Here is a 12,500-nt window from a genome sequence, read left to right as displayed (position 1 = left end):
CTCATTCTTACTTTTTAGTTCATTTTATTTTCAGTCTTATCTCCTCCTCCTCACACCTTTTTTTTTTAACTCTTTTTTGCTTCTATTTTCGTGGCGAAAGACCGTCAAAATTAGGTGTTGAACTGAGGTAGTGAGACGAGCCACGCGATTGGCAGATAACTTGACTCGCTGTAAATCCCGGTTAAGTAATGGCTTTTAATTCAGTTTTGTTTTCTTTTCTGACCCGTTTTTTTTCAGCGACAGACCTAAAAAAAGAATAAGTGATATATATAAAACGAGATTTACTAGCTGTTATTAAATCTATTGTTATATTAAATGCCCTGAAAATATTGCTAACCATCGGTATTCGTTCAGGTTTTTCTTTTATTCAAGTATGATTTAATATAGTTTAATCATCGGATGACTATGAGGATAAAAATATGATGTATCATTCCCAGAAACATTTTTCTCTCTCTCTCTCTTTTCTCCTCACTTTCATTCTCTCTATCTCTATCTATCTATCTATCTATCTATATATCTATCTCTATCTATCTCTAACTATCTATCTATTCATCTCTCTCAACACATCTTTTTATCTATCTGTATTCTTATATCTTACTAGCTATGTGTGTGTAATTACATTCAAGTTCCGAGTTTGTAGGCAATAAAGTTTTCATAGCTACCCCCCTCCCCCCATTCTCCCGCCCCCCCTGCCCCTACCCCCCTCCCCTGCCCCACCTCGTAAAAGTAACCGCCAAAGAAGCTTACTTATCTACTTACATACTTACCAATCTTATTTTCAAATGAATGATTGCTCGCAACAACCTGCCGAAAAAAGGTAAAATGCCTCTTCTTTTTCTTCCTCCCTTATATATAGAAGTGATTTAAAATGATCAAAAGATGTCGATTTCAATAAAAAAAAAAATTAAAGAAAGGGTGAAGAGAAGGAGAGAAAAGTGTGAGCATCGTATTTTCTTCCGTCCCTATTTTCTTGACACACACTTCAACGCACTTACTACCATTCGACGGATTTAAGTGCGTTTGGCACGTGGCTTCCGACATTTACGGATATAATAAATGCAAGATTTATAGCGGACATAAGCCATTTTTTCGAATGAACGTGTTGCAATAAAAAGTATATAAAAGGTGTTTGTGCAATGGTCTATGAATAGAATGGATGAAAAAGGAAATAAAGAATGAAAATGCTACAGGAGGGAGTTCAATTAATCGTTATTAGTGTCGTGATAGTGATTCTAATTAATGATAATCTTATCATCATTATTATTGTTATTTTCATGGACTGTCTGTGGATTGATATCATTTTAGCAAATTTATATTCCTTACAGTACATGTTTCATGTCTTTCATTTCTATAGAGGAAAAATCATTTTTTTTTTCTTTTTTTTTAAATACTGTAAATAGATTGACCCCCCTCCCCCCAAAAAAAAAGAGAAAGAAGGACAAAAAGAAATGAATAATCATACGTGACCATGATAGTCATAAGAACTATAATATAAATTCCCGGCCGATTTTTTGTTCTTTTTTCTGAATGAAATCCTATCTTCCTTTAAAGAATGCTTATGTATTCAAACCACGCCATGCATTTGACTTCCTCTTGTGTGTATGGATATGAAGATACAAGTATGGCTTTGTGTTACCCTCCCTTTTCCTCCCCCCCCCCCTCCCCTCACCCCCTCTTCTCTCTCTTTCTCGCCTTCGTTCTTTCCCTCTCTCTTTTTCACCTTTCCCCCTTTCCTTTGTCTCTGTCTTTCTCTACACTTTTCAACAAAGTTTCTCTCTCTCTCTATCTCTTTCTCTCTCTCTCTCTCTCTCTCTCTCTCTCTCTCTCTCTCTCTCTCTCTCTCTCTCTCTCTCTACCCTCTCTCTATGTCTCTAGCCCTCTCTCTCTCTCTCTCTCTCTCTCTCTCTCTCTCTCTCTCTCTCTCTCTCTCTCTCTCTCTCTCTCTCTCTCTCTCTCTCTCTCTCTCTCTCTAGCCCTCTCTAGCCCTCTCTTTCTCTCTCTCTAGCTCTCTCTCTCCCTCTCTCTCTCTCTCTCTCTCTCTCTCTCTCTCTCTCTCTCTCTCCCTCTCTCTCTCTCTAGCCCTCTCTCTCTCTCTCTAGCCCTCTCTCTCTCTCTCTCTATCTATCTATCTATCTCTCTCACTCTCTAGCCCTCTCTCTCTGTCTCTCTCCATCTCTATCTCTATCTCCCTCTCCCTTCCTCTCTCTCTCTCTCTCTCAAAAAAAAAAAAAAAAAAAAAAAAACAGTAATAAGAGACAGATAAAGATATAGAAAACAAATAGCCAAAGAAAATCTCCCCGAGGCCGGCTCCCTCCCGGGGTCTAAGATATTCTGCGTGACAGCTTCATTTACACATAAAAGCGGCCTTGCATGCCGGCTCTCATTCCTCGCACCCAATTTCAACCGAGGGACTCAAAAGGCTATTCTCTCGCCCTGCCGATGCTCTCTCTCTCTCGTTCGCTCTCTCTCTCACTTTCTCTCTCTCTATCTCTCGTTCGCTCTCTCTCACTTTCTCTCTCTTTTTCTCTCTCGCTCTATCGTTCGCTCTCTCTCTCTCTCACTCTCACTTTCTCTCTCTTGCTCGCTTTCTCTCGTTCTCTCTCTCTTTCCCTCCTTCTCTTTTTTTTTTATCTTTCTCTCTCTCTTTCACTTGCTTTCTCTCTCTATCTATCTATCTTTCCCTCGTTCTTTTTCTTTCTCTTTCTATCTTTCTCTCTTTCTTTCACTCGTTTTTTCTCCTCTCTCTCTCTCTCTCTCTCTTTCTTTCACTCGTTTTTTCTCCTTCTCTCTCTCTCTCTCTCTCTTTCTTTCTTTCTTTCTCTCTCTCTCTCTCTCTGTCTTCTCTTTCTCTCTCTGTCTTCTCTGTCTCTCTCTCTCTTTCTCTCTCTCGCACCCTTTCTCCATCTCCCTTTTGTCTCTCTTAATCTTACTTACCTACTTTCTTTCTTCTTGTCTTGCCCTCTGCTTTTGTCTCATCTTTCTCCCTCCTTCTCTGCCTCTGTCTCCGTCTGTTGCCGGCATGCCGTATCCCCTTTCGGGATTTCTGATTCTTGTCATCATTGAATGGAGACAAAGAGGGAGGTAGATGATGTGGAGGGGAGGGGAAGGGAGAGAGCGAGAGAGAGGGAGGGAGGCAGGGAGAGAGGGAGGGAGGGACGCAGGAAGGAAGGTAAAGAGAGAGGGAGGGAGAGAGGAAATGAGCGAGAGAAAGGGAGAGAGGGAGAAAAATGAGCGAGAGAGAGAGAGAGAGAGAGAGAGAGAGAGAGAGAGAGAGAGAGAGAGAGAGAGAGAGAGAAAGGGAGAGAGAGAGAGAGAGAGAGAGAGACTCAGGTACAGACACTAAACAAGAAAAATAATGAGAAAAAAGGCTGAGAAAGAAAGAAAGAGTAAGAAAAAGAGAGAGAGAGAGAGAGAGAGACTTAGGTACAGAAGAAAAATAATGAGAAAAAAAACAAAAGGCTCAGAAAGAAAGAAAGAGGAAGAGATAGAGAGAGGGAGAGAGAGAGAGAGAGCGAAGCCAGACACAGACAGTGACAGATAGAGTACACACCGCCTTACCTGCTGTCCATTATACCTAGCGGACAAATAGCTTTAAATCATAATCTTCTGTATATTGGCCTGTCTCCTTTCTCCCCTCCCCCCCTCACTAGCCTCCCCTTTACCCTCCCCCCCCCACCCCTACCCTTCCCCCTTCCGCTCCTCCGCCTGCCTTCCCCTCAACACAAAGCCACGCTGTTTAGATTTATAACGAAATCGATACAAACAAGAAAGATGTGGGGTAGGGGGAAGGGGTGGATGGTGGGGGGGGGAGATGAGATGGAGAAGGGGAGTAAAGGAGGGGGAGATAGAGAGGGGAAGGAAGAAGGAGGAGATAGAGAGGGGAAGGAAGCAGGGGGGAGATAGAGAGGGTAAGGAAGGAGGGGAAGATAGAAAGGGGAAGGAAGGAGGGGGAGATAGAGAGGGGAAAGGAGGGGGAGATTGAGAGGGGAAGGAAGGAGGGGGAGATAGGGAGGGGAAGGAAGGAGGGGAATATTGAAAGGATAAGGAAGAAAGGAGGGGGAGATAGAGAGGGGAAGGAAGGGGGGGGGAGATGGAGAGGGGAGGGAAAGAGGTAAGGGAGAGGGAGATAGACAGAGGAATATGGTTATAAAGAGGGGAAGGTGGAGAGGGGAAGAGGGAGAGGGGAACGAAGGAGGAGAAGATGGAGAGGGTAACGAAGGAGGGGTAGATAGGAAGGGGAAGGAAGGAAGGAAGGGGAGTGTAGCATTAAGCATGACACCCTGGAAGTATAACATATGGCAGCCACTTAATCAGAAACAACTTTGTGATTTTGCCGACGCGAATAAAGGGTTCCGACCATACGTAATGAGGGATGAGATGGGAGAAAGGGGAAGAGGGAAAAGAGGGGAATAAAGGGGAGGCAGAGAGCGGAAGAGAAGAATGAGAGGGAAAAAGAGGGGAGAGGAGGAAGGAGGAAAATAAAGAGAAGAAAGGGAAGAGAGAAGAAAGGGAAGGGAGAAGGCAAGGGAAGAGAAGAGAGGAGAGGGAAAGAGGTAAGGGAGGAAAGAAAGAAGAGGAAGAGAAGAAGAAATAAAAAAGAAGACGTGGGAGATAGGGAAAGATGATAAAGAGTGGATATGAGAGGAAAGAAAAACAGAAAAAAGAGTAAGAGGATTAGAGAAATGTAGGGGAAGAGAAAGAGAAGAGAATGAACAGAGAAAGAGGAAGAGAAGTAGTAAGAAAGAGGAAGAAGAGAATGAGGAGGGAATAGCAAGAGAAGAAAGAGGATTTAAGAGGAAGAGGAGAAAAAGGAAAAAAAGAAAAACGAGATAAGGGGAAGAAGGAGAAAAAAATAGAAAGAGGAGAAAAAGGGAGAAAAGAAAAACGAGATAAGGAGAAGAAGGAGAAAAAAAATAGAAAGAGGAGAAAAAGAGAAAGACAAGGAGAAGAAGGAGAAAAAAATAGAAAGAGGAGAAAAAGAGGAAGATAAGGAGAAGAAGGAGGAAAAAATAGAAAGAGGAGAGAATGAGAAAGAGGAGAAAAAGAATAATGCTCCATCCTTCTTGAACAGTAATTTCATCTCGTGGCAGTCTGGTCGCTTCAATTTACAGTTCATCATTCGATTTTGGATTCTGATAATCTGCCAAACCTCCCTCCTCCCTCCTCCTCCATCCTCCCTCCTCCTTTCTACTTCCTCCCTCCTCCTTCCTCTTTCGTCCTCCATCCTCTTCCCTCTCTCCTCCCTCCTCCTTTCTCCTTCCTCCCTCCTCCTTCCTCCTCCGTCCTCCATCCACCTTCCTCTCTCCTCCTTCATCTTTCCTTCGTCCTCCATCCTCTGCCCTCTCTCCTCTCTCCTCCTTTCTCCTTCCTCCCTCCTCCTTCCTCCTCCTTCCTCTCTCCTCCTTCATCTTTCCTTCGTCCTCCATCCTCCTTCCTCTCTCCTCCCTCCTCCTTCCTCCTTCGTCCTCCATCCTCCTCTTCCCTCTTTCCTCCCTCTTCCTTTCTGCTTCCTCCCTCCTCCTTCCTCCTTCATCCTCCACCCTCCTCTTCCCTCTTTCCTCCCTCCTCCTTCCTCCTTCGTCCTCCACCCTCCTCTTCCCTCTTTCCTCCCTTCTCCTTTCTCCTTCCTCCCTCCTCCGTCCTGCATCCTCTTTTCTCCTTCCTCCTTCCTCCTCCTGTCTCCTTCCTCCTTCCCAATCCGTCTTTCCTCCCTTCTCCCTCCATCCTCCTTTGTCTTTCCTCTTTCCTTATCCTTCCTCAGTCCCTCCTTCATTCATTCTTCTCCCTCCTCCTTCCTCCTTCCTCCCCACACCTCCCTCCTCCGCCATTCATTCTTCTCCCCCCTCCTTCCTCCTTCCTCCCCACACCTCCCTCCTCCGCCATTCATTCTTCTCCTCCCTCCTTCTTCATTCGTCCATCCTCCTCCCCTCCTCCCCTCCTCCATCATCATCATCCTCTTCAATCCTTCTCTCTGATAATGACGTCACCATCTTTATTGTCATTATCATTGCCATTATCATCATCATAACAGCAACAACATTACTTTACAAACACCCTAGACAACTTCTCTCTCATTGCTAATACAATTTGCACTTAAACAATCAAAATTGCTTGTCAGATGATCCAGATTCAGCATGATTCATTGCAGAGTATCAGGAAGACTCACTATGGAAGTCCTCAAGCCTGCATTACGCTTATCTTTTAGCTAAAAGCATTTCACTAGTGTAGACGTCATTATCAGATTACTTCACGGGAAACTGAGGGAATGAGGAAAAAATACCTGTAGACTTTGTGAAGGAAACTGATGTGTTATTTCAATAAGGAGGTACAAATAAATACAAACGCGCCGAACTGACTTGAAAATACATACACACGCATACATACACATATACACACATATATTCATAAACAAACGAACACACACACACACATACACACACAAACACATACACATACACGTATTCACAAACAAACAAACAAACACATACATACATACCCAACACCATAAACGCACATAAAACCAATCGTGTTTGCACTATAGTTATTCAACCGTTCACTTCAAAGTGTCTGTGTGGAATTATGTATCACAAGTTGGATTGGAAAACGTCACTGGGATACAAAGCGTTCCGCGGGGCAAGTGGAAGTGCATTTCAGATAACAAGATATCGATAAATGTCCCTTTGATTTTTTTTTTTTTTTTTTTTAAGGATCTTTATCTTCTCTCTTCTCTCTTCCTTGATTTTGTGATTGATGTTATTATGATCATTAATTTCTCTGATTTTTGTTTCTTTTGCTTTTCGTTATTTTCTTTCTCATTCTGTGCCTTCTTCTGTCTTCCTTTTTTTTTGTCTCTCTTGTTTTATTTTTTTCTCTGTCTTTGTTTCTCTCTCTTTCTCTCTCTCTTTCTCTTTCTCTCCTTCTCTCTGCCCCTTCCCCCCTTTTCTCTCTCCCTAGCCCTTTCTGCCTCTCTCTCTCTCTCTCTCTCTCTCTTTCTCTTTCTTTCTCACCTTCCCTCACTTCTCTCCCACTCATCCTTATTCTCTCCTTCTCTCCTTCTACAGGTGACGGAGGAGGATATCGAAAGGACTCTGGCCGAGGCTGGCGTCCACTTCATCCCCTTCCTGCCGCATCGCCACCTCCTTCCCACGCTGCAGGAGGACCCGTCAGAGGCGCCCTCGGAGTCTGCAGGAGTTGAGTCCTCCGAGACGCTCAGTGTGGTGAGTGTAAGCGCGGGGCGGGCGGGGGGGGGGGTAGGGTATGGATGGGAGAAGGGAGAGGGGGAGGGGGCGAAAATCATGAGGGAATTGTGTGCGTTCTGTGTTTGTTTGTTTGTGTGTGTGTGTGTTTGTGTTTGTTTGTGTGTGTATGTTTGTGTGTGTGTTTGTGCATTTTACTTTTGTTTAGTCATATGCATTGCCACACGCATAATGAGTAATTTAAAACCATTCGATTTTTCACAAATACAACCCCCTTAAGCCTAGCCATGCTAACTCCATGAAAGGATAAAAGAAAAACATCAAAGCATTATCGATCCCATTAGAATCCTACTATACGTCACATGCGGAAGTCGTCTGACATAGTTTACCATCTCTCCCACAGATGTCTCTCAGAGCGCAGTCGGAGACGAAAGAAGAAGCACTCCAGCCTCTCAGGGTCGCCGAAGATGCCGCCAAGACGAATAATAACTTCATGGACGAGCAGGTTCGTAGTCGTTGGGTGTTATTGCCTCGGGCTGGTGGCAGGGAGGTAGCGGGGGCGGGCGGGCGGGGGGGGGGGGGGGGGGGAGATGCAGTCTCTTCGGGGGATACTGTCGTTTCCAATGCGTTTATTTGCCTTGCGGACAATTGAGAAAGGTTACAGTTTCGTGTATTTGCTTTATGTTTGGGTTTTGCAGCAAGATCTACAGTATGTATTTATCACGTGTTCATTTACTGATATTTTGTATTCTATTACTGCTTGTGATTAGTTCATTTTCCCTTTCCATCCGCAGTGCGCGCAGGACGCCGCCCTTGGCTTAGAATACAAGCCGGCATCTCGCTACGAGCAGATGATTAACGACCCAAACTTCACGGCCAAAACCCACTACTTCGCCAAGCGGTTAGAGGAGCTCCAGCAGCTCCACGAGCTCTACAGGAACCTGGCCAAGCAAGCGCCGCGGTGGAGGGGCTCCATCCACTCGCCCTCGGCCCTCAAGGAGCCCTCCGAGGTGAGCGAGGACGACTCAAGCGTGTCTGAAGGAGGCGAGGAACCGGAGCCGAAGGTCCTTCCTCAGCCGTTTTTTAGTCAGGAAGGAACCCTGACGAGCCTTAAGCTCGGGGGCGAGTACGAGTTCAACTGGAAATCTCTTCTGCCGGAGGAGATCGCCCTCCAGAGCGAGGCCGCCGAGGGGAAGAACGAGGGCGGCGACGACACGGCCTCCGAGGTGTCCAAGGACGTCAACGACCCGCTCTACGACATCCAGAGCGACATCATGCCTTACCTCCCCAGCAACTACGTCAGTCTTTCCACGCTCACGGCCCTCCGGCAGCCGGACGGCGCCTCCAACCCCAACTTGAACGGGGAGCTCGCGCGGGCGGAGCCCCAGAGCGTCGCGGCCCCTGCCGAGGAGGGCGCCGATGCCGTGGCGACGGCGACGGCGGTGGTGGCCCTGCAGGAGCGGCTACCGGGCAACGGCGCGTCACTCTCGGACGACGAGAGTAACGTCAAGCAGGTGAAGGTGAAGAAGGAGAAGAGGAAGAAGAAGCTGGGCCTCCTCTCCAAGTCCTCGAACAAGTCAGGCACCTTCGCCAAGGACGAGGGCGAGGGCGACGAGAACTCTACCTCGAGCAAGCTCAGCTGGAGCAGATTCTTCGGCAGCCCGCGCCACAAAGGCTCCCCGAAGGAGAGCTCGAAGAAGAGCGGTAAATCTAGCTCCAAGTCCAGCTCCAAGTCCCCGACGTCGTCCAGCAAGAACTCGGAGAAGAGCGACAAGAAGTCCCAGCGCGAGCGAGAGCGGTCGAAGGAGTCGAAAGCCTCGGCCTCAAAGGAGAGCAAAGGCAACAAAGAGGGCAAAGCGGCGCACTCCCAGGAGAGCCACCACGGCCAGGAGGCGGGCAAACAGGCGGACAATAAGAGCGCCAAGGCCTTTCAGAAGATGGACTCGGAGCGGTCAAATGGTAGCCTCAAGAACAAGTCTCCGGCGCGCAAGAGTTCCGAGAACCGCAGCGGCAGGAGCGGGCGGAGGGAGAGCAGGGAGCAGCAGCAGCAGTCCCAGCAGACTCAGCAGCAGCAGCAGCAGCAACAGCAGCAGCAAGGACAAGGGCAGCGCTACCAGGGGTTTCAATGGGACTCGCCGCTCCCTCCTTTTCTGCCCGTGTCCACCGCGTCCATCCACCCTGGCTACGACTCGGGCGCGGATTCGGGAGTAGGACTCAAGGTGAGTGACGAGGGCGATTAGGAGCAACCAATCCTTGGACAGAAAATTAGGAAGAGTGACTAGAAGGATTAGGAAGAACCAATCCTTGGACAGAGAATTTAGGAAGAGTGAGTGACTAGGAGAATTAGCAGGAACCAATCCTTGGACAGGGAATTTAGGAAGAGTGAGTGATTAGGGGAATTAGGAGCAACCAATCCTTGAACAGAGAATTTAAGAAGAGTGAGTGATTAGGAGAATTAGCAGGAACCAATCCTTGGACAGGGAATTTAGGAAGAGTGAGTGATTAGGAGAATTAGCAGGAACCAATCCTTGGACAGGGAATTTAGGATTAGGAGCTGAAACAATCCTTGAACAGAGAATTTAAGAAGAGTGAGTGATTAGGAGAATTAGCAGGAACCAATCCTTGGACAGGGAATTTAGGAAGAGTGAGTGATTAGGAGAATTAGCAGGAACCAATCCTTGGACAGGGAATTTAGGAAGAGTGAGTGATTAGGAGAATTAGCAGGAACCAATCCTTGGATAGGGAATTTAGGAAGAGTGAGTGATTAGGGGAATTATGAGCAACCAATCCTTGAACTGAGAATTTAAGAAGAGTGAGTGATTAGGAGAATTAGGAGCATTTCAGTCCCTGAATAGAGAGATTGGGAAGGTGTGAATAGGTTGCTGAATGAGAAGCAGAGTGAACATGAGGAAATGAGAAAAGGGTGAGTCACGGATAAATATTATGAGTGAATATAAAAGAGCCAAATATAATTATTTATGCTAAGAGACTTATGATGAATACAGGAAATATAAAGATAAATAAAAGGGGAAAAAGCTAACCAAATAAAACTAGACATACAATCCAAATAATATGAAAAATAAAGACGTTATCTACTATAAAGGAAAAAATAATCACTACCTAACCTCAAAACAATTGCAATGAAAATAGTGATAATGATAAGCATAATAATTATAATATCAATAACACTGATTATGCTAGTGGCAATGATATTGATGATGATGATAATGACGAGGATGATAATAGAAATAATAAAAATGATAAGGATAATTATAAACATAATAATGATATAGTAATATTAATGATGATAATCATGATAAGAATAATAATGATAAAAATAATGATAGTACCGATAATCTAGATAACAATAAGGATGATAAAAACACGAATAACGGTAATCATAAAAGCAATGATAACGCCGATGATGATAATAACGATAAAATAATGATCATAACAGTAATAAAAACAACAAGAACAACAATAATACTAAAAACAACGACAAAAAATAAAAGTGTTCTTAAGGTATAGCGGTCCTTCTCGGAGTAGGACCCGAGATGCTGCACGGAAGAGATAATGGAAGGGCAGTTACTTTACGACTGTCGTAACTCTAGCGGGGAAAATCCCTCTCGTACCGTATGCTGATGAGCAAGATTACGAATTTCCGAAAGCTTTTTTTTTTCCTTTATTTTCACAATATTTTTTTTTTTTTTTTTTTTTTTTTTTTTAGTTCTTGTAAAAGAAAGTCTAGCAATTGGAGTAAGAAAAGGGGTGTGGTTTGTATGTGTTTGAGGTGTTTGTGTGCTGTTTGTTATCTTATGTGCCGTTTAGGAGTTCGTTGATGTGAAAAAGATTTTGTTCGTTAAGATTCTAGTGTTTTGTGTTGCTTAAAACACTAAGTTTTGTTTGTCAAATATTGGAAATTTACAAACAGAAATCACACTCATTTTTAGACAAAGGTGTGAGCGCGCGCATGTACACACACTTACACACTTGCACACACATCCACGTACATACAATACATACACACAGACACAACCCACTCCCCTTCCTGGTTTTATGCCTTTTTACTGCCCTTTCCCCTAACCCTCTTCCCTCTACCCCCTCCTTCCCCCGCCCTCTCCTCCTCCTTCCACCGCCCTCTCCTGCTCTCTCTCCTTCCCTTTCCCGCCCTCCCCCGCCCTCTCCCCTTCCCTCCCCCGCACTCTCCCCCTCCTTCTACCGCCCTCCCCCGCACTCTCCTGTTCTCTCCCCTTCCCTCCCCCGCCCTCTCCACTTTGAACCTTAGAACTTCAAACACTTCCTCTCCAAACTTCTCTTTTTCTATATTGTTGTTTCAAACATTCCCACGCAGCTTTAATTAATCAAATTTTAGATTTTTCTTTTAATACGCACCCACACGCACATACATGTACGCATGTATATACATACATACATACATACATACATATAAACGTTCATACATATATATACATACATACATATACATACATACGCACATAAATACACACATACATGCATACATACATACCTACATAAAAAACATACCACCACCAAACCCCATACTCCAAGGACCCCAGTAACCCCCTCCCCCTCCCCCTCCCCCCAGGTGATCCCCCGCACCCGCCGCTCCAGGGGGGAGAGTCGCCACGGGGAGAGCTCCGGGTATGAATCCGTGATCCGGGATTCCGAGTGTTCCTCCTTCGGATCCTCGCAGGACTCGGGTCTCGATGACGACGGGTTGAAGGGCAAGGCTGAGGGGAAAGGTAAGTTGAGTTCCTATTTTGAAGTTTTTTTTTTTGTTTGTTTGTTTTTAAGGGCGGGGTTTAGAGGTTCCTTCCCGAGTCCTCTCTGCAACCTTGGTGAGGTTGAGTGTTGCACTGTATATTCTCCTGGATTAGACTGTTTGCCCGAAGGATAGAAAACAGCATATTCTTCTGATCTTTCTCTCTTTCTTCGTAAGGGAGTGAAAACCTAGGTGAAGGGCCCACTGTGAATAAAGAGCTCCCCCTGCCTCACCCTAAGCTCTCTCAGACCATCTCCCACAACCTCCCCTCGAGTAAGCACCCCGCCTCCTCCTCCTCCCCCCTGTCCTCCCCCTCCTGCGCCGCCCATCATCATTCCCATTCCCATTCCAAAACCCTTCCCGCCTCAAGAGTTCCGTCCGGAGCCTCTCTGACGTCCACCGCGCCGAGGGCCGGCGGCGTCGCCTCCTCCGTGGCGCCGGCGTCGTCGTCGGCCTCGTCCTCGCCGAAGGGCCACCAGACGTCGAGCAGCGGAGGGTCGTCCTCGTCGTGCGCGTCGGCC

At 45.9% G+C, this 12,500-nt stretch overlaps 1 protein-coding gene across 2 annotated transcripts in view; it reads left to right on the top strand.

Annotated features, from left to right (window-relative positions):
- The window catches only part of LOC122242732 (uncharacterized), a 36,106-nt gene that overhangs the window by 18,072 nt on the left and 5,534 nt on the right, over positions 1-12,500 (top strand). For both annotated transcript variants that reach the window (XM_086550918.1, XM_086550917.1), the window contains exons 5-9: positions 7,062-7,217; positions 7,600-7,701; positions 7,991-9,415; positions 11,803-11,959; positions 12,157-12,500. The exon at positions 12,157-12,500 is cut by the window's right edge. In XM_086550918.1, the coding sequence (XP_086407044.1) occupies positions 7,062-7,217; positions 7,600-7,701; positions 7,991-9,415; positions 11,803-11,959; positions 12,157-12,500 (2,184 nt within the window). The remainder of the gene's footprint in view (positions 1-7,061; positions 7,218-7,599; positions 7,702-7,990; positions 9,416-11,802; positions 11,960-12,156) is intronic.

This window comes from Penaeus japonicus, unplaced genomic scaffold (assembly GCF_977035675.1).
Source record: "Penaeus japonicus unplaced genomic scaffold, GWHDUDI00000001_assembly GWHDUDI00000024, whole genome shotgun sequence".
Classification (NCBI taxonomy): domain Eukaryota; kingdom Metazoa; phylum Arthropoda; class Malacostraca; order Decapoda; family Penaeidae; genus Penaeus; species Penaeus japonicus.
This window is presented reverse-complemented; position numbering and strand designations above follow the sequence as displayed.